The sequence below is a fragment of the Pseudopodoces humilis genome, chromosome 26 (assembly GCF_049639895.1).
Source record: "Pseudopodoces humilis isolate 2021_Gansu_Grassland_sample_001 chromosome 26, ASM4963989v1, whole genome shotgun sequence".
Lineage (NCBI taxonomy): Eukaryota > Metazoa > Chordata > Aves > Passeriformes > Paridae > Pseudopodoces > Pseudopodoces humilis.
This window is the reverse complement of record NC_142225.1, coordinates 2,678,854-2,704,451: the sequence shown is the minus strand read 5'-3', so window position 1 is coordinate 2,704,451 and position 25,598 is coordinate 2,678,854. Positions and strand designations below refer to the sequence as shown.

General features: G+C 45.4%; 1 protein-coding gene across 5 annotated transcripts; it reads left to right on the top strand.

The window, feature by feature from the left end:
• Nucleotides 1-240: 240 nt before the first annotated feature.
• Nucleotides 241-25,573, top strand: HIPK1 (homeodomain interacting protein kinase 1). Of its 5 annotated transcripts, none has more exons than XM_088067009.1 (16): nt 241-382; nt 1,371-2,448; nt 7,853-7,976; nt 9,955-10,074; nt 10,838-10,924; nt 11,753-11,937; nt 12,225-12,387; nt 12,745-12,967; nt 13,803-13,924; nt 15,407-15,541; nt 18,024-18,163; nt 18,317-18,499; nt 18,993-19,208; nt 19,446-19,684; nt 20,015-20,151; nt 21,062-25,573. In XM_088067009.1, the coding sequence occupies exons 2-16, from the start codon at nt 1,373-1,375 to the stop codon at nt 21,545-21,547; spliced, it is 3,636 nt and encodes a 1,211-aa protein (XP_087923135.1). In that variant the 5' UTR covers nt 241-382; nt 1,371-1,372; the 3' UTR covers nt 21,548-25,573. The 5 variants fall into 5 exon arrangements, with proteins under 5 accessions (XP_087923135.1, XP_014114429.1, XP_014114431.1 ...); XM_014258954.2 differs by having other exon boundaries at nt 18,021-18,163; XM_014258955.2 differs by lacking the exon at nt 241-382 and adding an exon at nt 763-875 and having other exon boundaries at nt 18,021-18,163.
• Nucleotides 25,574-25,598: the final 25 nt, after the last annotated feature.

Sequence of the window (25,598 nt, the reverse complement as noted above, 5' to 3'; positions counted from 1 at the left end):
CCGCTCGGTCCCGGCCCGCCCCGGCGCTTCCTGCGGCCGCCCCGCCCCGCGGTCACGTGTGCGTTCGCCCGCTCGGGGCTCGGCTGGCTCGGCCTGTGCAGGCGCTTAGGGCCCGGAGCGGCGGCGGGAGCGGGGCGGGGCCGGGGGCGCTCGGGCCCGGGGCGGTGGCGGGACGGGGCGGGGGGAGCCCGGCCGGGCCGTGAGGGCGCGGCGGAGCCTGGCGGCGGCGGCAGAGCGGCCTGGGGGCTCCCCCCGGCGAGCGCGGGCCGGGCGGGCCGGGCCAGCGGCCGTGGCGGGGCTATGATGAGCCCGCTGCGGGGCACCGCACCCCCGCGTGTCCCCCAGGCAGGTCCGGCCCGCGGCTGAGGACCCCCCACCGGCGGTGAGTGCGGGTGGCGGGGCCTGGCGGGGCGGGCAGGTCCGGGCCCCTCCCCTTCCCCCGCGCTGGGGTTGCGCTGGGCCGGGGAGGGCCCGGGGCGGCGGCGCGGCCGGGCCCGAGTCCCGGTAACGGCCCGGCCCGGCGGGCTCCGCTCCCGGCGGGCTCCGCTCCCGGCGGGCTCCACTCCCGGCGGGCTCCACTCCCGGCGTTCCGGGCCGCGCGGCGGGCGCTGCCCCGCGGGGTGGTTGGGCCTGCCGGGGTTGGGTTTCCCACTGCCTCTGATTTTACAGTGCCTAGGAAACAGGCCTGGGGACGGGATCGTAATTTTCGCGGGGTCTTCCCACTTCCTGCGCTCCCCTGATCTTCTGTATTGTTTTCCTCGGTACCGGCGTTTTTTTTTAGCCTGGAGGAAAGGCGGCTCGGGAGTGACCTTATCACTCTCTGCAACTCCCTGAAAGGAGGGTGTAGCCAGCTGGGGGTCGGGCTCCTCTCCCAGGTAACGAACGGCAGGACAAGAGCACAGGGTGTTTATCTGCGCCAGGGGAGGTTTAGGTTGGACAATAGGAGGAATTTCTTCACTGGTTAGACATTGGAACGGGCTGCTCAGAGAGGTGGCGGAGTCACCGTCCCTGTAGGTGTTTGAGCAACTGGACGTGGCGCTGAGTGCTCTGGTGTGGGTGACAGGGTGGTGTTTGGTCACTGGGTTGGACTCGATGATCTCAGAGGTCCTTTCCAGCCTAATTGACTGTTATTCCTGTCGTGTCCTCGGTCTCCTTTCGCCTTTAGAGGGCTGGATAAGGAGCCATGTGCTTCTCAAATGCAGTAATCCCACTGCACTCGCTCGGCGATGCCCTTAGGAGCAGCAGTTACAGAGGTTCCCTTCCTCTGTGGTGGGTGTCACATGGTGCTCAGAAAAACAAAGATTTTTGTGCAGATAGAGAATCTTGTCTGTCACAACCTGCTGCCCCTAATGAGTTCTCTCCTTTTCTAGGTATGGCCTCACAGCTGCAGGTGTTCTCCCCTCCGTCAGTATCCTCGAGTGCCTTCTGCAGTGCCAAGAAACTGAAAGTGGAGCCGTCTGTCTGGGATGTTTCAGGACAGAGCAGTAGTGACAAGTATTATACCCACAGCAAAAACCTCCCAGCAGCTCAAGGGCAAGCCAGCTCCTCTCATCAGGTAGCCAATTTCAGCATCCCTGCCTACGACCAGAACCTCCTTCTCCCTGCTCCCTCCGTCGAGCACATCGTGGTCACCGCGGCCGACAGCACCGGCAGTAGCGCCACAGCATCCTTCCAGAGCAGCCAGACCCTCACGCACAGAAGCAACGTTTCTTTGCTGGAACCATACCAAAAATGTGGATTAAAAAGGAAAAGTGAAGAGGTTGACAGCAACGGTAGTGTGCAGATCATTGAGGAACATCCACCTCTCATGCTGCAAAACAGACCTGCGGTGGGTGCTGCGGCCACGACCACTACGGTCACCACAAAAGGCAGCAGCTCCAGTGGGGAGGGGGATTATCAACTGGTCCAGCATGAGATCCTGTGCTCTATGACCAACAGCTATGAGGTCTTGGAATTCCTGGGACGAGGGACGTTCGGGCAGGTGGCGAAATGTTGGAAACGTAGCACGAAGGAGATTGTAGCCATCAAAATCCTGAAGAACCACCCTTCCTACGCCCGGCAGGGCCAGATTGAGGTGAGCATCCTGTCTCGCCTGAGCAGTGAGAATGCTGATGAGTACAACTTCGTCCGCTCCTATGAGTGCTTTCAACACAAGAATCATACATGCCTTGTCTTTGAGATGCTGGAACAGAACTTATATGATTTCTTAAAGCAAAACAAGTTCAGTCCGTTGCCCTTGAAGTACATCCGGCCCATCCTGCAGCAAGTGGCTACTGCCTTGATGAAGCTGAAGAGCTTGGGTCTGATCCATGCTGATTTGAAGCCAGAGAACATCATGTTGGTGGATCCTGCACGCCAGCCCTACAGAGTGAAGGTGATAGACTTTGGGTCAGCCAGCCATGTGTCCAAGGCCGTGTGTTCCACGTACCTGCAGTCACGGTATTACAGGTAGGCACTGCCCCTGCTCACTGAACCAGGTCAGGCTGATCCTGCCGGGGGTTTGTTCTGCAGACACTGAGCTCTTCTGTCTAACCCCAGCTGAGGGGCTGCAGGAAATCGTCAGCTCTGCACGTTTCCTGGAGATTTCTTCTGAAAGTTGGATGCTTGCCTTGCAAGGGTGGCCTAATCTTCAGCCCAGTACCTTCCTTTCCCCCCCAGATCAGTGCACTAAGTTGATTTTACCCTGTCCACTGGCTTGTGACACTGTATGAAATAGCAAATTAGAGAAGCAGTATAGAAGTGCTAAGTAGTGCATTTGGGGTTGTCTGCCATGATCTGAAACTGGTCCATTAACCTTGGAGATTTAGAAGGGAGAGAAGTCAGAGGGATGTCAATATCTATTTGCTTTTGTTTCTTCTGATTCTTCATCTTTGTCTGAACCCCCTTGACGAGCGCATGACTTCCTGTGTCAACCCTGGCTAAGTCATGCTTTCATGAGATCTGCAGCTCCCTTAGAGCACTTAGGAGAAAGATCTCTGCTTCCCTTAGCAATATGTAGAGATGTCTTCTGCCCTACTCTTGCCCAAGAATTAAAAATAAATTATGGGCAGAGACGTTAAAACTCAGAGACTGTGCGCAAAGCAAGCTGTGCTTTTTCTTTCAAATATTTCTCCAGCTTGGCTCTGTTAAGTGTGTATTTGAATTTAAGTAGCAGCAGACTTCAATAAATGGATGCAGAAAGAACTTCTGGCTTCAAAGGGCTGTGAAGAGTCTGTGCTGTGTTGTCAGGGTTGCTTTGGGTGGAATGTGAGCTCACTTGATGCAAAACTCAGAACTAGTATCTAGTCCTTCCAGCTGGGACCAGACAGGACTGAGACACTCCACCCCACCCCGTGTCTCTGCCCTGTTTGATGTCTTCCCTGGCTGCTCACTTCAGTTTTAAAGCCTGGCTTATTGTAGGTTTGCTCTGCTTATCCCTCATACTCCCTGTGTGCTTGCTCCCTTTGTTTTTGTGTTGTTTTTCTTTTTAACTAACACCCAGTAACAGCTTTCCATGACATTCCTTTCATGTGATACAGACTTTTCTTAATCCATTGCTCATGATCTTTGCTCAGTTTGTTGGCACCAATCTTTCCAATTAAACTATTGATTGGTATAGTTTTTTTGTAGCACTGTTGTCCTGTGCCCCACAGCTCTGTAAAAATGCTCACTCTAAAATGCATCATCAGTTTTGTTGTTATTGCATGGAAAGATGTGGCCACTGGTCAAGAATCTGCTCTATCTGACTTGCCACATGTGTCAGCAAAGCAGTTTGGGGAGGCCCATGGTGCTTTTCAGTTTCTGGTATCTCAGAAAGCAGATTTAGCTGAGGAAAAACAGTGAGGGTTGATAAGAATCTTCCAGGGGGTGCAGGGAGAGAAATTCCTGCTCCATCTGTGTGTGGGGCACTGGACTCCCAGCCCCTTCCAGCTTCCTGGGGTGACTGACTCTGCCAGGAAGGCAAATAACGTGGGATTAGGTGGCGTTGGAGTGTCTGCTTGGCTGGAGTAAAGAATGCTGTGATGTGGAAATCTAGTATTTAGTGATATGTAATTAGTCTAATGGTGATGATTACTAAAATCCATAATCTAGGAATTTGCAAAGATGGTACAGAAACTAGCTTGTTGTGGGAGAACTGGATTGCTTTACCCGTGTTCACATTAAATTAGTGTTCAGATGAGTTCCAAGTTGGAATTTTTTCAGTGCTGTGTTTAATGAAAGAGCATAGAACAATTCTTCATATGGTTCTCTGTCAGCCATTAAAAATAAACTTCTCTGTGCTCACTTTTTAGCGTTCAATCCTTGTTACTGACACTTAGGTAACCTCTCCTGTAGAGAACTCTAAACCAGCTACACTCGGGTGCTGTAGGGTAGATTTTCTGATTTATGTACCCTTGAGGAAAAAAATCTTCCTTTATTAATTTCTGTGCTGCTGGAGGTCATGCTGCCCAGCAGCCCAGCTCGCTCAGGGTCTGGCTGTCCTGCTAGCAGTGACACCTTGCTCCATGTACAGCTTCAGCAGCATTGCTTGTCGGGATGTCACACTGGGTTTGTCAGGACAGGTGTGCCACGGCTGAGTAAGGATCCCTTTTCCGCAGACACTGCTGCTGCCTGACCCCACTCAGGAGGGGAAATTCTACTGCTCACACTTTAAAGAGTGAGTAGCAGTGCCCATGAAGAATTCTTTGGCTCTAAAGCCCATCATGGAGTAGGAGTAGATCAACTCTCTGGGAACAGTTTCTGTGGCAGCTCTAGGATGTTTTTGCAGTAATTCCTCACCTGAAAATTCAGATGAGTTTGCTTTTGTTCTTGGGGAGGATGAACAATGGAAGGACAGAGTGTACAGAAATAAAAAACCCTTGGAATACTGATCTCCCTGCTGTACAGAGTGGGGTTTACTCATATCCTGTTTTATATGTGAGTGCAGCCATCCTGGGAGTTTTACTCAGCTCCCTGTCTCGGGGTGCTGCCTGTGGGCCAGTGTGGAGCACAAAATGTAGGACTGGATAATTTGTGCTATGAGAAGGTGGCCCTGAGCGCTGAGGGAGCTGCAGAGTGCAGGAGTATCCATTTCTCACCTCTGCTTTGGGCTCCATGACCTACTTCTGTCCCAGCCATGCTGGCCTGGGGAGCAGCAGTGTCTGCTGCCAAGTCTAACTCTGCTAATCCAGCTCTGTGCTGGCCCTGCTGCTCCCTGCATTGCTGCACTTGCACAGGCTCTGTGTTCCCACCATCCCAAAGCACAGGTGTAAACAGGGGGTGTTTGCAAATGCTGGGACAGAGTCTTGCAGTTTTCTGGGGATGCTGTGAGTCCTTTCTCTTCTGAGAGTTCCTGAGTGTATTTGTCAGCTTTGGGAGGCAGTGCTTGGCAAGCATCTGTGCAAAGAGTGTTGTTGATTTTATTTCAAAGAGCTTAAGATGGTAAAATCACTTTAATCTCTGGCAGAGCAGCTATGGAAGTGACCTCTGCCTGCTGTCCTGGTTCACCTCACATCTCATAAGGCTGCTAATTGCAGTGGTGTAGAAGGAGATGAGAGAAATTCTGATTTCCCAGCTCTGTCCTGCAATCAGAATGAAATCAGGTGGCTCATGAGAAGTTCATTTAGCTGCAAGGAATAGAATACAAGACTTCAACTTGCTGTCATCCTGGTATTGAGATGTAGGAATACGAGAGTCTATTCCATCCTGGAGTTAAAGTCCAGCAAACTGCCACAAATCTCTATTTCCATTGGAATTGGAGGGGGGGGTTTAACACACAAGAGAAGAATTAGCGTGCTCTGCATTTTCCACAAGCCATCTATATTTTAGTTTTTTTGCCAGTCCAAATGTAGCATTCTTTATATGATAGGTCTGGGTCCTTTCTGATTTGGAAATTCCTGCATCAGGATAATCAAGAGGGGCAGTACAGTTTGCTGATGATGTCTCATAAAGTAATGGCAAGGGAAGGCTCCTGTGTAAATGTATGACTTGTATTTTTTCTACTTGTGAAGAAAGAGATTCCTCTGGTTTGCACCTCTTAGCCTGTAGAAATTTGTATCTATTCTAACATATTTCCTTAAAATATAAATGTTAGCAGGACATTCAACATTCAAATATCAGCTATTGCTGCTATGATATATGATAAATATAATATATATTATATCTATATCTATATCTATTTTATTTTCACGTGTGAGAAACTTCTCCAAAGTCAACAACTGCCAGGAGCAGCCAAACAAGAAGGTAGAAAGAGACCAGTGTTGAGTAGAGAGTGTCATTGTGTTTTAGCTTGAATGAGCTATTATTCTGATTACTGGAGATGTATCATGGCTCTGGTTTTGGGGGCTCAGACATCATAAAATATAGATAATAAAGAATAAAAGTGACCTCACTGCAACAAGCAGCTGGGTCAGCTGTTTATCATTTTTATAAAATCCCAGACTGGTTTGGGTTGGAAGGGAGCTTAGAGCTCATCTCATCCTACCCCTGCCATGGGCAGGGTCACCTTCCACTATCCCAGGTTGCTCTAACCTCAGTCCATTTCTGATCTTGTGCTTTCTCAGGTGCCCTGTGTCTGAGCAACTGGGCTGAGTGCCTTTGTTTTGGAGACACCTGTGTAGACACCTAGAACAAAAGGTGTATCTGTGTCACCACAGCACAAAGAGTGATTAATTGGGAGTCACTTCTTGCCATGGACAAACTGTTGGGAGGTTGAGCAGTAGAGGAGGGTGGGTGTCAAATTTACTGACACCTTACCAAGCCCTGGTTTTTAGAATTCTGTAGAGGGATCAGAGCTGATTTCAGAGCCTTTTTTGAAATATCCATAGTGTAACACCAGAAATGACACACAAGCCCTGGGGCATGACCAGGAAATGGATAGCCTGGAGTTTAGAGCTTTTCTGTCTTCCTTTGCTCTCCTGTTAGTTATGCATGATGAAGGTCAAGGCTTTTGTATTTCCTGTACTTTTCCGGAGTAAATTCCCACACCAGCTCACGTGGGGTTTGCAGCACCTGGGGTTTTGTGGTCTAGGCAAATGTAGGACCAGAATTTCTCCTGTCAGATTGGCCTCAGTTTGTTTCAGAACTCTGTGTAGGTGAAGAGCTGTACTAAAACATCCTTCTGTGTTATGAGTCAGCTCCAGACAGAAATCTCCCTGAAATTCCAACCTGTTAGAGAAGCAAACCCTGCTCGGAGTGTGAATTTTTTTTGTCACCTCCCCATGAAGGCTGGGCCAGACAGGTACATTTTGCATTAGGTGTGGTTGAGTGCACAGAAACCTGAAACACAACCTCCAGCTGGGCTCTCTGCATCCATTTTAAATTCGAAACTCTCTGAGCAAACCCTGCATAAAAACCTGCTGATAGAAACCCAGCAGCTCTCTGAGGAGCTCCTTTTCCTGGCCCTGCAGGTGCTCTTCTTTCTCACATGAAGCAGGCAAGCCTCCTGCAGCTGCCTGGGGTCTCAAGACCTTCTAGAAAAGTCTCAGTTTGCCAGAGCTTTTCCTCACAATTCTGTTAGGTTGGGCTGAACTAAATGATCTTGAAGAGCTCACCGTAATTCTGTGATGCTGTGTGCTGTCTCAGGGACATCTCACATGCTGTCAAGTGTAATTAAACTGATTACTCACAGAGTAACTTAATGCAACTGTGATATAAAGGCCTCCTAGGAGCTGGGGGGAACCGTGGCAAGAAAATAATCCACCTAAGTGATTAAAAGGTTGGGATCCATTAGGCCACCCAAGGAAAGAACTTCTGCTTTGAAGTGAATAATTTATATTCACACAGATCTACTTGTTCATGGAGGGGCTTTACCCAGAGTGGTTTTCAGGGAAGAAATGCAGCTTTCAGAGTAAATGATTTGACTTTGGCCTTTTCTCTCCTTTTCCCTTTCCAGAGCTCCTGAGATCATCCTGGGTTTGCCGTTCTGTGAAGCCATTGACATGTGGTCACTGGGCTGTGTCATAGCTGAGCTGTTTCTGGGCTGGCCTCTGTATCCAGGAGCATCTGAGTATGACCAGGTGAGAGCACGTGGGGGATGTGGGATCTTCACATGAAACCAAATTTTCTGCCTTCAAACCCTCCTGAATCCCTCATGTCCTGCATCAGTTTTCATCAGTGCACATTGCTGCTGTCTGAGCTCATTTTCTCTCTGTGATATTCCCATTGTCTCTGGGCAGGGAGCACAGAGTTCTGTGTGTTTTCACTTGAGCTGAGTGTATCCTGTCCAAAAAAAAAGAGGCCAATTTGCAGTTAACCCCTGGTTTCCAAACCCAAAAGCTGTTGAAACACCTTCCTGCCAAAGCAGAAGGGAGGTGTGTGTTTCCTGGTGTGAAGCACCCTTTGTAATTTCACCATGAGGGCAGTTTTCCCATGTGGGGACAGAGCAAGCTTATCATTCCTGCCCTGTTAATATCTACAGCAACCCTCAGTTTTTATGCAAAGTGTGAGCCTCAAGCTGTCTTTGGAATCCAAGGGCAAGACTCTGAGAGGCATCTTGAACTAATTAGTCCTGTCTGTGGACTTGGCATTATTACCTGGCCTAGTCAGTGCCTATAAAAGGACAAAAAGTCTGTGAGAGGGGTTTTTTTCAGAGTAGCTTTTCCACTGGGGTTTTTGTGGTGGGATCTTGTTACAGTGCTTGATATGGTTTTCCTTATGTGATAAAATACATGAAAGCTTACTAAGTTTGAAAACTTACTTGTCATGTGTCTTCCCAGCGCTGTAAATTTCCAAAGGAAACACAGTTGTACCTTAATTAACAGAATGAGTTAGAAAGTAGCTGAGGTAGGGCCTGGTGGTTTCCTTGTGCACTGAGTTTTGTGTAATTCTGAGAACCTTGTCTGCTTATTTAGGTGGCTGGGGAGGAGCTGCTTTTTCCATTGCTTAATGACAGGATTCTGCAGCCCTCTGTGAGGTGTGACTTCATTGGGTTCATTTTGATGTCTGAATTTCCCTTGAAGACTGGGGATGACTTGGCTTTCATGTTTTCTGAGATCCTGCAGCAGAAAGTGGAAGTTGAGGTGGAACATGTGAGAGGATGTCTCCAAGAATAAGTTAATGGGCTGGGATGGGATTTACAGCTATTTTTTTAAACACCCTTTGGCTGTAAAGCAAAAGTTATGTCCTATAACAGTAGAACTGCTACCTGAACTACTGTGTAGGTACAAGAAATACTCACGTGCAGACACTTGGATCCACCTTGGCTTAATTGAAAAGTGAGCCCATAAATTCAGGTGATCACAAGATGTGACAGTGCCCTGTTTTGGCACAGTGGCATAGCAGGAGTTTGGCAAATAAGAAATGCTAAGGATCTGTAATTGATGTTTTGATCAAGGCACAGTTACGTTAACACTGTGGAGTTTTTAATAAATCTGCTATTTTCTTTCCTTTTGAGCATACCTTTTTATTTGTTATCTCTTTACCAGTGTCTTATCAATACCATCACAAGGATTTGGGTGCATCTTCCAAAATTCTGAGCCATGTAAAAATGTAAATTTTTAACATGTAAAAATTAGTATATTAAATGTGTTTGAGGATGTTTGGTCTTGGTTTTCTGGTCAGTGAGAGCTTTTGCCATATTCTAGAGTTTTGTGCCTAGTGTATTGTGTAGGCATGCACAGTGGTGTTGCTTGGATAATTATGCCTTTAATTATTAATACATACATGATAAATTTTGCAGTATTTTTCCCTCAAAATATGTATTTCTTACACTATTTAATGTCTTAAAAGCCTACAGTCTGCTTACATACACATTAGCAAAAAATATTTTCATAAAATAAGAAAGATGCATTTAAAACCTGAAATTTTTGTGTGGTTGCAAAAGTGGCTTTATAAGTACTTGAGATGGTCCCTTTAATTTTGCAGTTTTGCATATCTGGACAGTCTTTCTTTACAGGTAATTTTCTATTAGCTATGAACAAACCTGGCTGTTAATTACCTCATTAGCTGTAAATTCTTTATGGTGGGAGTCCTCACTCTTGTAGTTTTCTTTCCTAGATTCGTTATATTTCACAAACTCAAGGCCTTCCAGCGGAATATCTTCTCAGTGCAGGAACGAAAACAAGCAGGTTTTTTAACAGAGATCCAAATTTGGGATACCCACTGTGGAGGCTCAAGGTTTGTCTGTCTCTTCCAACCCCAATTCTCGTTTGTTCATTGAGGGCTTGATCAAAATTCCCACCCAGTTTTGGCGTGCTGTGAAAACATTGTGAGTGAGGATTGGCTTTGAAACGTGGCTGATTTGGGGTATGTGAATTGCAGGAGCTGTGCAGAACTCCCAGTGCTGCTCTGCCAAAAGCAGCAGTGCATGATAGCACCAGCAAAGAGTGGGTGTTCCATCATTGAGATAATGGGTGCTTATTGTGGGCTGCTCATTCTCAGGGAAGTGTGTCATCTTGTTGTCATCTCCTGACAATCCAACCAGTAAAATATGGAGTATTTTGTGATGGGTTTGTTAGTTTAACAGGAATCTGGTTATGGGTTGGCAGAGGACAGGAAAGAATGGAATGTAGGCCTGATTTACCTTTAAAGCTGAGCAGCAAAAAGAAGGGAATTTTGCCTTTCTTCTTTGTAGAAGAGGGATTTAAAATATTTATAGCCTCTTCCTAAATCAGAAACCTTCAGTTCTTTTGGCTAATGTACTACCCAAGGAAGCCTTGAAATGAAGTCATCCTGGTTTTAATTCATCTTTGCAATAAATGATCTTTCCAGCTGAGGGAATGGGATCCCAGGGCTCTTTGGATTTGACCTGCTGGTGTGTGGTATGTCTGAAAGCAGTGAATGATCATCTACCTCAGTTTCTTATACCAGCAGATTTCTTGCTGCTTTTTCCTTATCAATATGCCATATCTATGTTTATACTAATTTGGTTTTTTTATAGACCCCAGAAGAACATGAGTTGGAAACTGGAATAAAATCAAAAGAAGCTCGGAAATATATATTCAACTGTTTGGATGATATGGCGCAGGTGTGTGGGGATCTTGGGACACAGATAACTCATTAATTTTTCATAAATTTAATTCAGTAACTCTAATTTTTGGGGGGATCTCTAAAAATGAGGAGTAGCCAGTTGTCTTTCACTGGCAGTTCAGAGCACTGATGGAGGTTTACCATAGTGCCAATTTGCATCAGAAATCAGTGGATTAAAAACAGTCAAAATGTTAATTATGAAGCTGTTTGAAATGTTTAGGGTTTTCTTATGCCTCAGTGTGTTAGACAGGAGTGTGCCCAGGCTGTTCCCAGCATAGTAGAGCAGTAGGAGAGCTGAGCCCCTTCAAATGCATTTGTAGGGTTAAACCTCTTATTAGACTTTGGAAATAATGACAAGAACTACAGATCATTCTTACTGTCATTCTCTCTTTAGAGGTAAAATGAAGGAATATCTGAGTGGTTTTACTATCATGAGGCCTTAAATCTTAAATATCAATTTTCTATCACTCTTGTAGCTGTTACCATCAGGTTACATCTGTGCAGAGAAGGTGGAATCATTCTGGCTTGCCAGCCCCATATAGATTCCCCCAGAACATGAGGGGATTTTACCAGTGAGTGGAGAATGAAGCCTGGTTGATACCTTTGAATAAACCCAACCCCCCGTCGAGAATTCCACATGAAAGTTTGACTTTCTCTCCTAGAATGAGCAAGGGAAGGGTGGTGTTTTAACACTGTAATACCTGAAATTAGTCTGGCTAAGAGACAGTAATGCTTAATAAATATTTCTGTGTGATGTGAAGTTACTGAATTGTTAGGCAGCAATTAATTTGATGCTTGTGTGAACTTCTCCCATTTGATTTTCTAGGTGAATATGTCTACAGACTTAGAAGGGACTGACATGTTGGCAGAGAAGGCTGACCGAAGGGAATACATTGATTTGTTGAAGAAAATGTTGACAATTGATGCAGATAAGAGAATTACTCCTCTGAAGACTTTGAACCATTCGTTTGTTACAATGGCACATCTGCTGGACTTCCCCCACAGTAACCAGTAAGCTCCCTTGGATGAGTTGTTTTGTTTCAGGATTTGCTGGAATCACAGAGCAACACTTCCCAGCTTTCTGTCAGTGCTGTTTTGTGCAGTTCCTGGCTGATCTGCAAATACCAATGGCATGTGTAAGGAATGGAATGTTCATAAGCTTCCTTTTCATGTTTTAGGACATTCTTTGTTGTTTTAAAAGAACCTAAACCTAAAGCACGTGCATAAAGTTGGGAATCTGTCACATCTGTGTCCTGTTTTTACAAATCTGATGTTTTCCTTCTGTCATTCTGTTCCAGTGTGAAATCTTGCTTTCAGAACATGGAAATCTGCAAGAGAAGAGTGAACATGTATGATACAGTGAATCAGATCAAGAGCCCTTTCACCACTCATGTTGCTCCTAACACAAGCACAAACCTGACAATGAGCTTTAACAACCAGCTCAACACAGTACACAACCAGGTATAGTATCTTTCACCTGTTTTATCCTAATCAAAGACATGGAGTAGGCTGATCTGGTGCCATCTGGCCAAAATTTAAACTACTGTCCAAAATTCATAGTCTTGTCTCAAAGTGTAATTTTCCAAAAGTCAATACAAGGAGCCTCTTTACTTCACACATTGAAAATTTGTCAGTTCAGCAGCAAGTAAATTGTGTGCAGTTCATGTTTTTTTGTTCTGTGTTGTCTTAAGCCTTTTACCTCAAGCGTTTTCCAGGTGCTTTCCTCCTAGTTTAGTATTGATGGTTCCTGTTGTTTGTTTTATAATGAAGAGAGATAAGATTACAAGAGATAAGTGATTTTTTTGTTTATTTTTCTAGGCCAGTGTGTTGGCTTCCAATTCCACTGCTGCTGCTACTCTTTCCCTGGCCAACTCAGACGTCTCCCTGCTCAACTACCAGTCTGCCCTGTACCCATCCTCTGCAGCCCCAGTGGCAGGAGTGGCTCAGCAGAGTGTTTCCTTGCAGCCTGGAACTACCCAGATCTGCACACAGACAGACCCCTTCCAGCAAACATTCATTGTTTGTCCCCCTGCTTTTCAAAGTAAGCCGAGAACCCTTTGTGTGATGCTGTGGTTTCAGTCAGTTAAGGCAGGAGAAATTGTGATTTGTACTAAACTGAGATAACCCTGGCTTGAGCAGAGCTTTCTGTGGGTGTCACACAGGGTTCTTGCATCAGATGGAAGTGCAGAACCAGGTCAGACATGTGCAGGCAGCTTGATTCCCTTCCAGATCATGCTGGAACAGGTGACAGGATCTTGCCTGCCTGGCTTGCAGGTTCCAGCTGGTTGCTCAACCAGTTTTTCCTCCCAAACTGAACACAGCAGCATTCCACAGAAAGCAAGGAGCAGAGGAGCCAGACCTGCCTAAAAATCAGTGTGTCTTGCCGTGTTTTCTCAAGAGCAAATATCTGGTGTTTGAGCCTCAGTTCACAACCCTGATGCAGGTTTTTGCTGCCAGCGGATTCTCACAGGTTGTAGGTCAGTGAGCTTAGCACAGGCAGAGCTCTGTTCATGCCTCTGTTCATCCTCAGGGTTCTGTGGTTACGCTGATACCTGGACAGTCTGAAGGGTTATTTGTGACTTGGGAACTGATGGTGTAAGGCTTGAACTTTAAACTTGTCTCAAGCAACTTGGAACAGCATTACTGTTCCTGCAAACCAGGCTCCACAGAGCCAGGCTGGTGAGGGCTGGCTGTCCATCATGGATCCCAGGATGTAGAAGTATTTCCTCCAGCTGGTGTTCTACTGGGATTTTGTCAAAGCTTTTTTTATCCCTTAATCCAATCCTATTCTCTGCCCTTACCTAGTAGGAATTTGATTTTTGGAAACAAATGAAAGAATAATAAGGCAGCTTAGTGATGTGTCTTGTCCTCCACAGCTGGACTTCAGGCAACTACAAAGCATTCTGGGTTCCCAGTCAGGATGGAAAATGCTGTCCCAATTGTGCCACAAGCACCTGCAGCACAGCCACTGCAGATCCAGTCTGGAGTTCTCACACAGGTAAAAAAAACATCCCAAACCCCTCACAGGCTTAACTGCAATTCCCCCATCCAGGAGAACCTGCCTGAGTGCAGGGGATTCTCAGGACACTCTGAAAGGTTAAATGCAGGTCACTTCTAAGACAGAATTTTCTTGTTTTGTTTTGTTTTTCTGGAATATTTAAAGTCTGAGCTAATTTATATCATGTACCTCCCTGGTTTTAGGAGTTTGATTTAATAATGGGAATAAATATGTGGTTTTCAGCTGCTAAAAACAGGCTGTATTTTTCAGGCATGGACACTGCCTTACAGGCAGTGCTGGTCATTTTTGCCTACACTTTAAAAACGTGGCAGGAGAAATCATTGCTGTGAGAAGTGAGATCCCAGTAAATAGAGGTGACAACAAAGATTACTCATGCTAAAATTTTGTCTTTAAATCAACAAAATTATTTCTGAATCCTTCTCACCTAGTTATATTCATAGTGTGAATTAATGTGTAGCAATGACATATCTATTTCTGCAGTTTGCAGTTTAAGCAACATGCAATACCAAAATTTGCAAATCATTCTAAAAATGATGTTATAAATACTAGTGATGTGTCATAAATTAAAACCATTTTAATTTCCAAAAAGTAATCCTTTAATATACAATAAGTTCCTGGTGATTCACAAGTTTTATTCACTGAAAATTTGTAGTTGCCTTTATAATTAAGTGCATTTTTATTTATTTGGATAGTGTTAGTTTCTGCTGGCATTAACAAGTACTCTGTTAGTTTTACTCTTCAGGCAGTATATTACACTTACTGACCTTCTTGTAGAGGAGTAATTTTTAGTTTGTTCAGTCCAAATATTTCTGTATTGCTGGTTTCTTTAGCATTAATGATACAGGTCACAGTATCCAAAAAGCAGAATCCACTTGAAGGCCCACCTGAATCCAAGAGTGCACATTGCACACCAAGAATATAATTTTAATTAGACATTTGACAGACTATTACATGTCTGGGTGGTTTCATCACAGATAATTTTGCTCTTCATGACACCAAAGATCTGCTGTGCCTTCCATGAAATCCCATAGTTTAGCTTTCCTCAAGAGTTCTGTGTGTGGATTTGAAGGTCTGACAGCAAGTGCGGGAGCTGCCTGGGGTGCAGTTTGTGCCATGGCTAGTGCAGCGTGGCTGTCACTTGCTCCCTGGGACCCAGTAAAGTGCCAGTAGCTGAATTCACTTTGACTTTTGAACTGTGTCATCAGAGAGAGATCCCATCCTCAAATTTTTCCCCAACTTGTTTTGACTTTTGAACTGTGTCACTGGACTTGAGATTCCCAGTTCCTCGTGCTCTCCTCAGGGCCATGAAGGTGCCTGTGGAGGAGCTGCAGGGTCTGGGTGTTGGTGTCGGTGCGTCCCTTCCCTCCTGTGCCGCAGAGCACCGGCGCGGTGCCCAACGCACTGACCTGCACTTACCTGCCTCACCTCTGTGTTTCACTCACTGCCTGATCTACATTTCAGGGAAGCTGTACACCACTAATGGTAGCAACTCTTCATCCTCAAGTAGCCACCATCACGCCGCAGTATGCGGTGCCCTTTACCCTGAACTGCGCAGCCGGCCGGCCGGCGCTGGTCGAACAGACGGCTGCAGTACTGGTAATTGCCTCCCTTGATTGTGTTCACTAACTGAGTTTTTGTTTTAAATTAGACTTGCAGAGGGCATGGAAGCATGTGCCATCTTGTGGCTGTGTTCTTGCTACATCTTAATGTCTTGTTGTTTTCCTCCCCAACATTGCTGAAGCACTGTCTGACTCTGATGTTTAGTGTGGCTCTGTAAAGAATCCAGATCCATTGACTATTACCTTTGCTAGCCGAGTACTGAAAGCTCTTCTAAACTAGACCCTAGAAGAGTTGTAATCGTTCTTGTTCTTCGCTTACTCTCCTATCTTTGCCTTTTGATTGTGGAATACAAAGGAATCAGTCTTTAGCTTGACTCTGCTACAGGTACCTGGATGGCCAGAATTTGACCTACTTGGCAAGTTAGCTCCATATTTTGTTTGCAACATGTGTAAAGCTGCTTCGTATGGAGAAATGTTTCAGATCATTAAGCACAGGCTAAAATCCCTAATGACAGCAAATCCTTTAATGTATTCCTCTAGCAGTTGATTTCTCTTAACCTCTGTTGAACATTGACAATGATTTTCTGGCCTTTTGTTATTTATAGCGAATCGCACGTAGCTTGCTTCATCCAGATAAAGATTCTGTTCCTCACAGATACTTTCAGTTGATATGTATTTCTTGGTTGAAATTAAAGGTGAGCTCTAGTATCCAAAATGGCAGTAGCTAGCTTTTAGGTCATTTGGAACAATTTGAAAAAAGGATGGGGGAAGGGAATGAACACACCTTTAAGAAGTGTAAGTTTGCAAAATTGTCCTCTTCTGTATTCTGGCACCTGCATCAGAACAACTTTGCAAGTGCCACAAAGAAGTCATTGTAAAACTCCAGAATCAGATCAGTGAAGCTTATGAAAACATTGCAGTGCACTGAAGTGCTGGTATCCTCACATGTCCTTCAAAGCACATTCCATTGTGTGAACCATGTTGTTTCTTGTGGCTTTAAAGTGGTAGTTTGAATGTCATTTTCTTCCGAGAGGGAGGCCTCTGCTGAAGTGGAATTTCCTTGAGTCATACCTGTCCTGAAATTTAAACCCATTCATTTGAGTTCTTGTGAACCAAGTGAGCTGTTCCCTGGTTCTGGGAATGGGAAGGCAGGAGAGTGGGGTTCTCCTGGTCACAGCTCTGAGCTAAACAGACCCAGGGGTGCTTCTTTCCTCCTGTTGAATTTTGATTGCTGAAAATCTGCAATCTGGGCTCCAAAAACAGCAAGGGGTGACCGTAGCAGAGCTTGGGACACAAGCGAGTTGTTAGCGATGTTTTCCAAGCTGTCTTTGGGCTTTGATTCAACAGGCAAATTCTGTTCTGCTGTGTGTGTGCAGTGGACCTGAGGTTCAGCTCCCTGTACAGCACGGGAGATCAGAGCCGGCTGTCTCCAGACTCGGAGCCTGCATTCTGAGTTTCTCTGGAGGACTTGACTAGTTCTGTTTGGATTCTGGGAGCCTTTGGCGTGAATTTGCTCACCTTTAGTGCTTCCAACACTTCTCCCTTGCTGCTTCCCCTGAGTTTGCATTAGCCATTTGCTAAGCTTTGCATATTTTTGTCCTTCCTCTGTCAAAACAGTTCGTCGCTTGGAAGGCCCGATTTCTGCCTCTCATTGGGAATTTATATCTTGCTGTATTAAACTCTCTGCTTTGTCTTGTGCAGGTGTTGGCTTTTGGAAAGACGCATGGTGTGATTTTAACATATTTCTCTTTTTATTTTTTTATTTTTTCAATGTTATTGTTGTTATTATTGTTATTATTATTCCGCTTATGTTGGCAGAGGTTTTAGCAGCTCTCTGCTTTGAAGGCTTCTTGTTCGGAACTGGTATTTGTACTAAGTGGATCTGTTACTTGCAGAGATATTGAATTTAAAACAGCATGTTTTGCAGTTTAAGCTGCAGGAGAGAAAGCCTTATATTATCAAAATAATGAAAATATTACACTATCAGATTTATTTGGACAGGAACATTGATAATATTAATGAATTGGACCTGCCTTCATATAACTAAATTATCTCTCAGTGTGGCTTTTCTTAAATGCTTCAGTTGAGGTGGGTGAATTTCCACAATAATAACACCATCTCAGCTCTCTCAACATGAGCCCTGCAAGGCAGAAAAACAGAAAAGACCAAATTGGTTTAATATTTTGGGAGTTTTCAGTAGAACGGTGGTGTAAGTTTATGTTCAGAAACGGTCCCGAGCAGTTCTGCTGCACCTGGCAGTGCAATACCTAGCTGCACATGCAGCACAATATAAACATTGTTTTCTCCTGGTGACAGCAGTGATAAAAGAGATCTGAAAAATGTTGGGCAAGTTCATTCCTCTGGTTTTCTTGTTCTTGAGAAAACGTGCATGGATGAGCTGTATCTCTGCAAGCTAACAATCCACCCCAGTGCATTTATTGCTTGGACAAATCTCTGCCTGCCTCTGCAGGAACTGAAGCCTAGTGAACCTCGTGTCTGTGTTTGTTGTTTTGCAGCAGGCCTGGCCGGGGGGAACCCAGCAGATCCTGCTCCCTTCCACTTGGCAGCAGCTCCCAGGGGTTGCTTTGCACAACTCTGTCCAGCCAGCAGCCGTGATCCCAGAGACCATTGGCAGCAGCCAGCAGTTGGCTGACTGGAGGTAGGGATTGCAGGGCTCCAGCTCCCTGCCAAGTGGGAATACATCCATCACAGTGCCCACAGTGTCTCCCTTCCCCTCAGGGGCTCGCTGGTGCTCGTGGTTCCTGCAGTGTAGTCATGGGATTTGGGTCTCTTGTTTTTTTCTTTGCTCCAGGAATGCACATTCCCATGGAAATCAGTACAGCACTCTCATGCAACAGCCATCTCTGCTGACCAACCACGTGACATTGGCCACAGCACAGCCTCTGAATGTTGGGGTTGCTCATGTTGTGAGGCAGCAGCAGAGCAGCAATGTGCCAGCAAAGAAGAACAAGCAGCCAGCACCAAGCACAGCCAAGTAAGAATTCCATTGCTTCCTTTCCCAGTCCTAGAAAAGCCACAAGTTTGTTTGTGGAGGTTGCCTTTATGGTGTGAAAAACACATCTTCTGATCACAGAGGCATTTAGGGCATAACTTTATTGTGCTACATTTAAAGATATCTTGGAGAAAACCTTTGTGCTGTAGTCAGTGATTTAAATTATATTGATTTCAGTGAGTGCAAGGACATGATTGACCAAGTGCTTTGCTGTCCTGGTCAGAGGGATTTTGCACTCCCAGGATGTTGGTGCCAAAGCAATGCGAGTGGCAGAATTTTTGAATGAGGGGTGACAGTTTCTGGCAGTGTTCATGTGGGTCAGTCCCATTCAGAGCATCCCTGAGTGCCTTTGGCTGTGTCTGTGGCACTTTGCTGTTTGTCTGCACTGAGGTTCTGTTCATGTATGTATGTTTATGCTTGTATGTTCCTAATGCTCTTTTTCCTGGAGCTGAATCCTGCTGTGCTTTTCCTGCAGGCCCAGCTCATCTCTGGAGCCTGTGCCCACCCAAGTGTACTCTCTGATTGGGAGCAGCCCCCTGCGCTCCACCTCCTCCTCCTCCAACGTGCTCGTCCCTGTGCAGGAGCAGCACCAGCCCATCGTGATCCCTGATACCCCCAGCCCCCCTGTTAGTGTCATCACCATCCGCAGCGACACTGATGAGGAGGAGGACAGCAAATACAAACCTGCCAGGTGGGATTTCATTTAGCCTGTGCTGGGCTCAGCTCACACATCAGGAAGAGTGGGGAACACACTCAGAAGAGCTGCATAAGACACAATATTCCCCATCACATCTGTGTGTTGTGCCTGCAGTTAATCTGAGTTTTATCTGACAAGGAGGAGGGGTGTGAGATTCCAGAGGGAGATCTGTAATCTGGTGGGCAAAGTTGAATGTTTCCCATTTGCATTTTGTCTTTTTCTCCCCTGCAGTTTGGGTATGAAGCAGAGATCCAACGTCATCAGCTACGTCACTGTTAACGATTCCCCTGACTCAGACTCATCCCTGAGCAGCCCCTATGCCCCAGACCCCCTAGCCTCGCTCAGGAGCACTGGGAGGGCCCTGGAGCTGCCCAGCAGAGCTGCTGCTGACAGCTCCAGCTCCCGCACCATCATTGTCCCACCCCTGAAAATGCAGCTCAACGACTGCGTTGTAGCCACCCAGGCTTCAGGTAGGTATCTCAGTGTGCTTTGCCAAGGCTCAGGTGCTCTCCTGTGCCTGTGTCACATTCATCTTCACAGTTTTGGACTTTCCTCAATGGGTCTTTCTCAGCTGTTGTTCTGAAAGCATTGGTCTGTTTTCATAGTCAATGACAGATTAACCTTTCATTTACATTTGGCTGCATTTAGGAAGATCTGTAAACATTCCTGATGTTTTCTTAATCACATTTGAAATCGTAATTAAAGCAAAGTCTCCGTGACAGAAACAGTCAGTTTGGTGCCCAGAGCTGGTTACCCACCAGCATGGGAAGGGGGAGGACTAAGCTTGTGACATCTTCCAGGCATCCTGAGCAGCACCAGTAAGACCAAGCCAGTGGCCTCAGTGAGCGGGCAGTCATCAGGATGCTGCATCACACCCACGGGGTACCGCTCCCACCGTGTCGTCACCAACGGCGTGCAGCCCCTCAACCTCAGCCAGGTGAGCCTGCCTGCTTCTGCTGGCCTCGGGGATGCTTTAGAACTGCTTTAGAAACATGTGAGGCAGGGAGAAAGGCTGGCTTGCAAGAGGATCAGTAGTTGCAAGCACTAATTCTTTGGAGCTGATCCTGTCCTGGGGTGGTGCAGGGTAGGACAGACTCTGTGGGGAGTACAGGGAGGTTTCTCAAGGCAAAGAATTTGTACCAGAGAGCAGGAGAAGGAAGTGTGGTTATGTCCATAGTCTCTCTCTGTGCTCTTTGTCACACCTGACTTGTAGCAGGTCCTTCTTGCCACTCAGGATGGTGACACCAAGATGCAGCTGCTGAATTAGAGTAACTTTGAAGGCACAGTATGAGGAAGTTCTTCAGTTCTTTACCTTTCTCTAGACTTCACAGAATTCCAAGCAGTAGATTAAGACTGGACTTTGTCTCTCAAACTAACAATTGGCACCTGGCATCTTTGAATGCTTCCATTCAAAGATTGGTTTAGCTTCATTTTGTGTCAGGACTTTTGATCTCTGGGTCACGCTGCAGCAGCCTGTCGGAGGAGAGGGAGCATTGTTACCCCTGCAGTTCACTTGTGGCATGGGCACCAGACAGGATTTATGGTTCTGAGACAGGGCAGGCCTGCTGCCACCCTCCCAACATGAAGAGGAGTGGATGTGTGAGGGGTTCTGGGTCAGATCTAGGACCTGCCTGCACCTGTCCAGCTGTGGAACCCCCCGAGTGGCAGAGCAAAAGTGTACCTTTGTCCTCGTGGAGGTGCTGTTACCTTCTCAGATTTGCGGGAGGGTGTTACGAGGGGGATCTGCAGGTATGTCAGGGGGGATGGAGCTGTCCATCAGGGGGCTCCGGCTGCTGCTTGCCCACCTGAGCACGACCACTAACCTCCTTTACTCCCTCCCCTTGCAGAACCAGCAAACCACAGTGCTGGCCTCCCAGGAGAGAAGTGGCAACACTGTCCCACGCCGGCAGCAAGCTTACGTGGCCCCCCTCACGTCAACGATTTCTCAGGCTCCCTACACGTTCCAGCACAGCAGCCCAGTGCATCCTCACCTGGCAGCAGCCACGGCCAGCGCCCACCTGTCCAGCCAGCCCCACATGTACACTTACGCCCCCACCACTGCGGCCACGCTGGGCTCCACCACCTCCATCGCCCACCTGTTCTCCCCTCAGGGCTCATCTCGCCACACCACCTATGCTGCCCACCCCAGCACCCTGGTGCACCAGGTCCCTGTCAGCGTGGGGCCCAGCCTGCTGACCTCTGCCAACGTCCCCCCAGCCCAGTACCAACACCAGTTCGCTCCCCAGTCCTATATTGGTGCTTCCAGAGGATCTGCTATTTACACTGGATACCCGCTGAGCCCCACCAAGATCAACCAGTACTCCTACTTGTAATTCCCATTGAAGCACTGTCCTGCGACGGGCCTGAGAGGCTAGAGAAGGATTTCAGGTGAACCTTTGCCTGGGAATGACTGCCTGGTTTGTGTTTCTCCCTGATCTGCTTGTATGTTGTTCCCAAATGTCTCTGGTGAGTTCAGTCACTAACTGAGCAGCATGTTTTGTTACCAGTACGAGGGTCACTAATTAAGTTTTTAAAATATTACTTACTTTTTATAGATGCTTTTAAAAAATTCATGGTCACATTTATTTAAAATTGTTCTGTTGTGCTAATCAAAAGGGGTGTCAAATCAGTGTCTCAGAAGACAGATCCTGATGTCTTTTTTAACTTGTGTACTTAAACTAAAAGATTTGCAGATTCTATTTTAGTAGCTTGCACAAATCCGCATTGCCACTAAAAATGTAGTGCATGTTTATCTCATTACGTTGCTGGGGCAGTTTTAAAATCAGATTTACTATTTTAACATCTGTTCTCCAATTCACTTGTCTTTAACAAATTACTGGTTCTGCAAAAGCCATTACATCTCTCCATGTATGTTTCTGTCAAAGGTGTTTTGTTTACTCCTCTACTTTGTTTAAGGACTGGTAGAGGCAGCTGCCTTATGCCAGCAACATGATACATTCAGGAGTCTGCTTTGTTTCCTTGAAAATTCTCCATAACCCAGCTGAATTTTTGTTGTGTTCATTGAAGAATTCTTCTAAGTGGTTCAAACTATATTCAGGATCTCACTGTGTGACAGAGCTCAGCAGTTCTGTCAGGATGTTGTTGTCTCCAGTTGAGAATGAATAATGCAGCATTGCTCTAAAATTTGGTTTCTGCAGCTTATTAGATGCTGGCCCTATAATGGAGCTGGATTCCTTCACAGAAGCACAGGGCTTTGCTTTGTTCTGTTTTTCTTAATATTTTTGCCTCATGTGATTCATTTAGGAGGGAGATGAATTTGAAATACAATGAAACATCACTGTATTGATGTGTACAGCTTTTTATACTCCTGTGAGCGTATCCTCCTGGATATGTCAGCAGCTACTCTAAAGCGCTCTTAAATAAGACTTGTAAACAGTACATGCATGTAGGAATTGCAACAAAAAAAAAGAAAAACGAAGACAAAAAAAGAGAAAAAGAAAAAAGGAAAAAAAATCCAGATTTTAAAGTTTATTACTGAATTTAAAACTATTTTAGAAGTTTTGTATTGGTGGTGTTTTAATATTTTACAGAAAATGAAATATGTACATATTGATTAGAAAAATATAACAAGCAAAACTTCCTGCTAACCCCAAATGTTCTGTCTTTGTAATCAAAATGTGTAGTGATTATACTTGAACTCTGTACTTAGTGTTTGTCTAATTCTTAAACGTTCCTGGGGATGGAAGTGTTGTATCCTTTGTATTTAAACCAAAATGAATTGATTCATGTTGGAATGTATGTGATATAATGCAATGGTTAGAGCTCATCACTGTAGCACTGAGAGAGGAGTAGAGCTTCACGAGAGTAAAGGATACCTTGGATTTGTTTTGCACAGGTATGTGTGATGAAGAGTTGTTTGGTGTGTCCCCTTATTGTAGTGCCTTAAATGATGATGTAGTGTGACTAGAGTTTACAGTGAGCTTGCCTTATGAGGGACCAGCAAGCCCCCGTCGAACTGAAGCAATTCACCCACCCAGCTTTCCCCAGCCAGAGCAGCAGGATGGTGCAGAGCCCTCTCCCTGTCACCGCTCTCATCCCAGCTCCGTTCTTGTTCCCAGTGAAGTGATGTCCCCTTGAAGCTTTCCCTTGAAATGGCACATGTACTGTTAGTGTCTGTCAGTGCATTTCGAATAAGGTAGTGCTGGGAATGCATTGGAATGTTTAGTCTAATACTGCAGAAGTGATTAAATACGTGCAATCACTTTTATTAGGTTTAGTGTAGCGTTACCTTTCCCCACAGGAATAGCAGACGTGTCGTGTAAAATATTGCTAGCTTGGTGATAGAATATTTATACCAAAGAGAGCCTGCTGTAAAGCACATAATACCATTAAAAAGTTTTATTATGCTACTGCTAATGTGGAGTTGTTGGGAAGGTCTGTCAGCTGTAGCCCTAGTTAGTGTTCAGAAGAAATACTCACTTTGGATAATCAGTGCAGGTTTTGGACTATGTTTTGTTTTCTTGGGTCCCTTGTACTAGGAATTATTTCTCATCTAATACATAAAGTATCTTGTTCAAAAGGATGATGATATAAACTGGTTCGAGCGGTCGTGTTACTGCAGCAATAAGAGGTTTGGTAACCTTGAACCCCAGTTTATGTTCCGTCCCAGTGGGAAGGAGGCCGGTCCTGACCTGGCTGTGGCAGGAAATGCCCAAGCCATTTCTGCAAGCCCACGTTCCTGCTAGAAGGACGCCTGGCCTGAGGTGGATGGACTAGGGAGGGATGGAGGGCTGTGGAGCTGGACGGTAGCATTAGCCCACGTTGATGTTCAGTGTGTTTGTAGTCGGAGCACTTCTGTGAGCGTGCGGAGAACCAACCTTGCTGTGCCACATCGTTGCTGCAAACGATGCTCTTTGTTGCTGTAGGCACTTTCTTGCTTTTTTTGACATTGCTTGTGTTCAGTACTTGCCTTGAGATACCTCTTGGGTACAGAGTTGTGCCTTTCCACCAAAAGGCAAACCAAGCTCCAACTCCCTGTTTCACAAGTAGGACTTCATGGAAAACAACTAACAGAAAAAAAAAAAACAATATAAAAAGACCTCTAGCAAAATCTGCTAATAATTTTGAGAACTTGCCCACTTTCCCCTAAGAAAAGCAGCTTGAAATGTCTATTTAGAGACCTTGTAACACAATTAATCCCAATCAAATGTATTCCCAAAGCACGGTGTCATCTCCTCCACTGCCCGAGTTCCCCGAAGTGTTGGAACAGGGAGGATGAGATGGAAATGATGTAGGTAAAGTCAAACGTGCATTTGGAACAAGCTGTAAACCCCAAAATTCCTCTGTGATACACAGCAAACCCCACCCCAGCAGAGCCAGGGCCTCCCAGTCTGGCCCCAGTATATGATGCCAAATTTAGGTGTATTGTGTTCTGCTCTAAGGAGGTACATCCTTCTTCCCTTGCATATCCAGCCTCAAATTGGGTTCAAGAATTGACTCTCCTCACTGTCAGAGCCTGCTACACATTTTTGGAGAGAAATCTATCTCTGGATAGGAATTGGCATCCTTTAGTTTTCTTTACAACTAGTTTGGGATTCACCTTTGGAATATTTGATAGCCGTGGTCCCAGCTAGGTTTGTCTGTGTGATTCTTGAGCTGTTCAATCAGTTTTCTCTTACCTGACCTGTATTTGCAGCTATGATAGCCCCTGCAGAGGCAACTCCTGAGGCTTTCCTGCTTAGCAGCTAATTGATGGGATGCAGTAATTTACCTCTGACTCAGCAATTTCTTTTACTACATGAAACTAAATTGCTTCTAAATGACAGGATTGGCACAGCCCTGCTTTCTTTTTATTAATTTTATTTAAACTTCTGAATGGTGCCGCATGTCCACATGGTTGTTTGTTGCTAAACTTTATATAATGTGTGATTTCAGATTCAGCTTGAACTATATCTATCTCACTACATGTAGCAGTACATTATATGTAATGTTAGTATTTCTGCTTGAATCCTTGATATTGCAATGGAATTCCTACTTTATTAAATGTATTTGATATGCTAGTTACTGTGTAAAATTTAACTTTCTTTTATGGTTGTGCTCTTCCTTTTTACAAGCCGCTAGATACAGGTAGTTTCTGACAATTACTGATCTATGTTTGTATTGCTGATGTACTTAGGGGGTATGTAAAAATCATTTTAACAAAAGAAATAGATATTTAAAAATTTAATACTAACTATATGGGAGAAGGGTCCATTGTGAAAACATAGTTTATCTTTGGATTCAATGTTTGTCTTTGGTTTTACAAAGTAGCTTGTATTTTAAGTATTTTCTACATAATATGGTAAAAATGTAGAACAATTGCAATGCATCAATAAAAAGGGTTAATTTTCTGTACTCTATTCATTTGATCACTTGGTCTGTTAA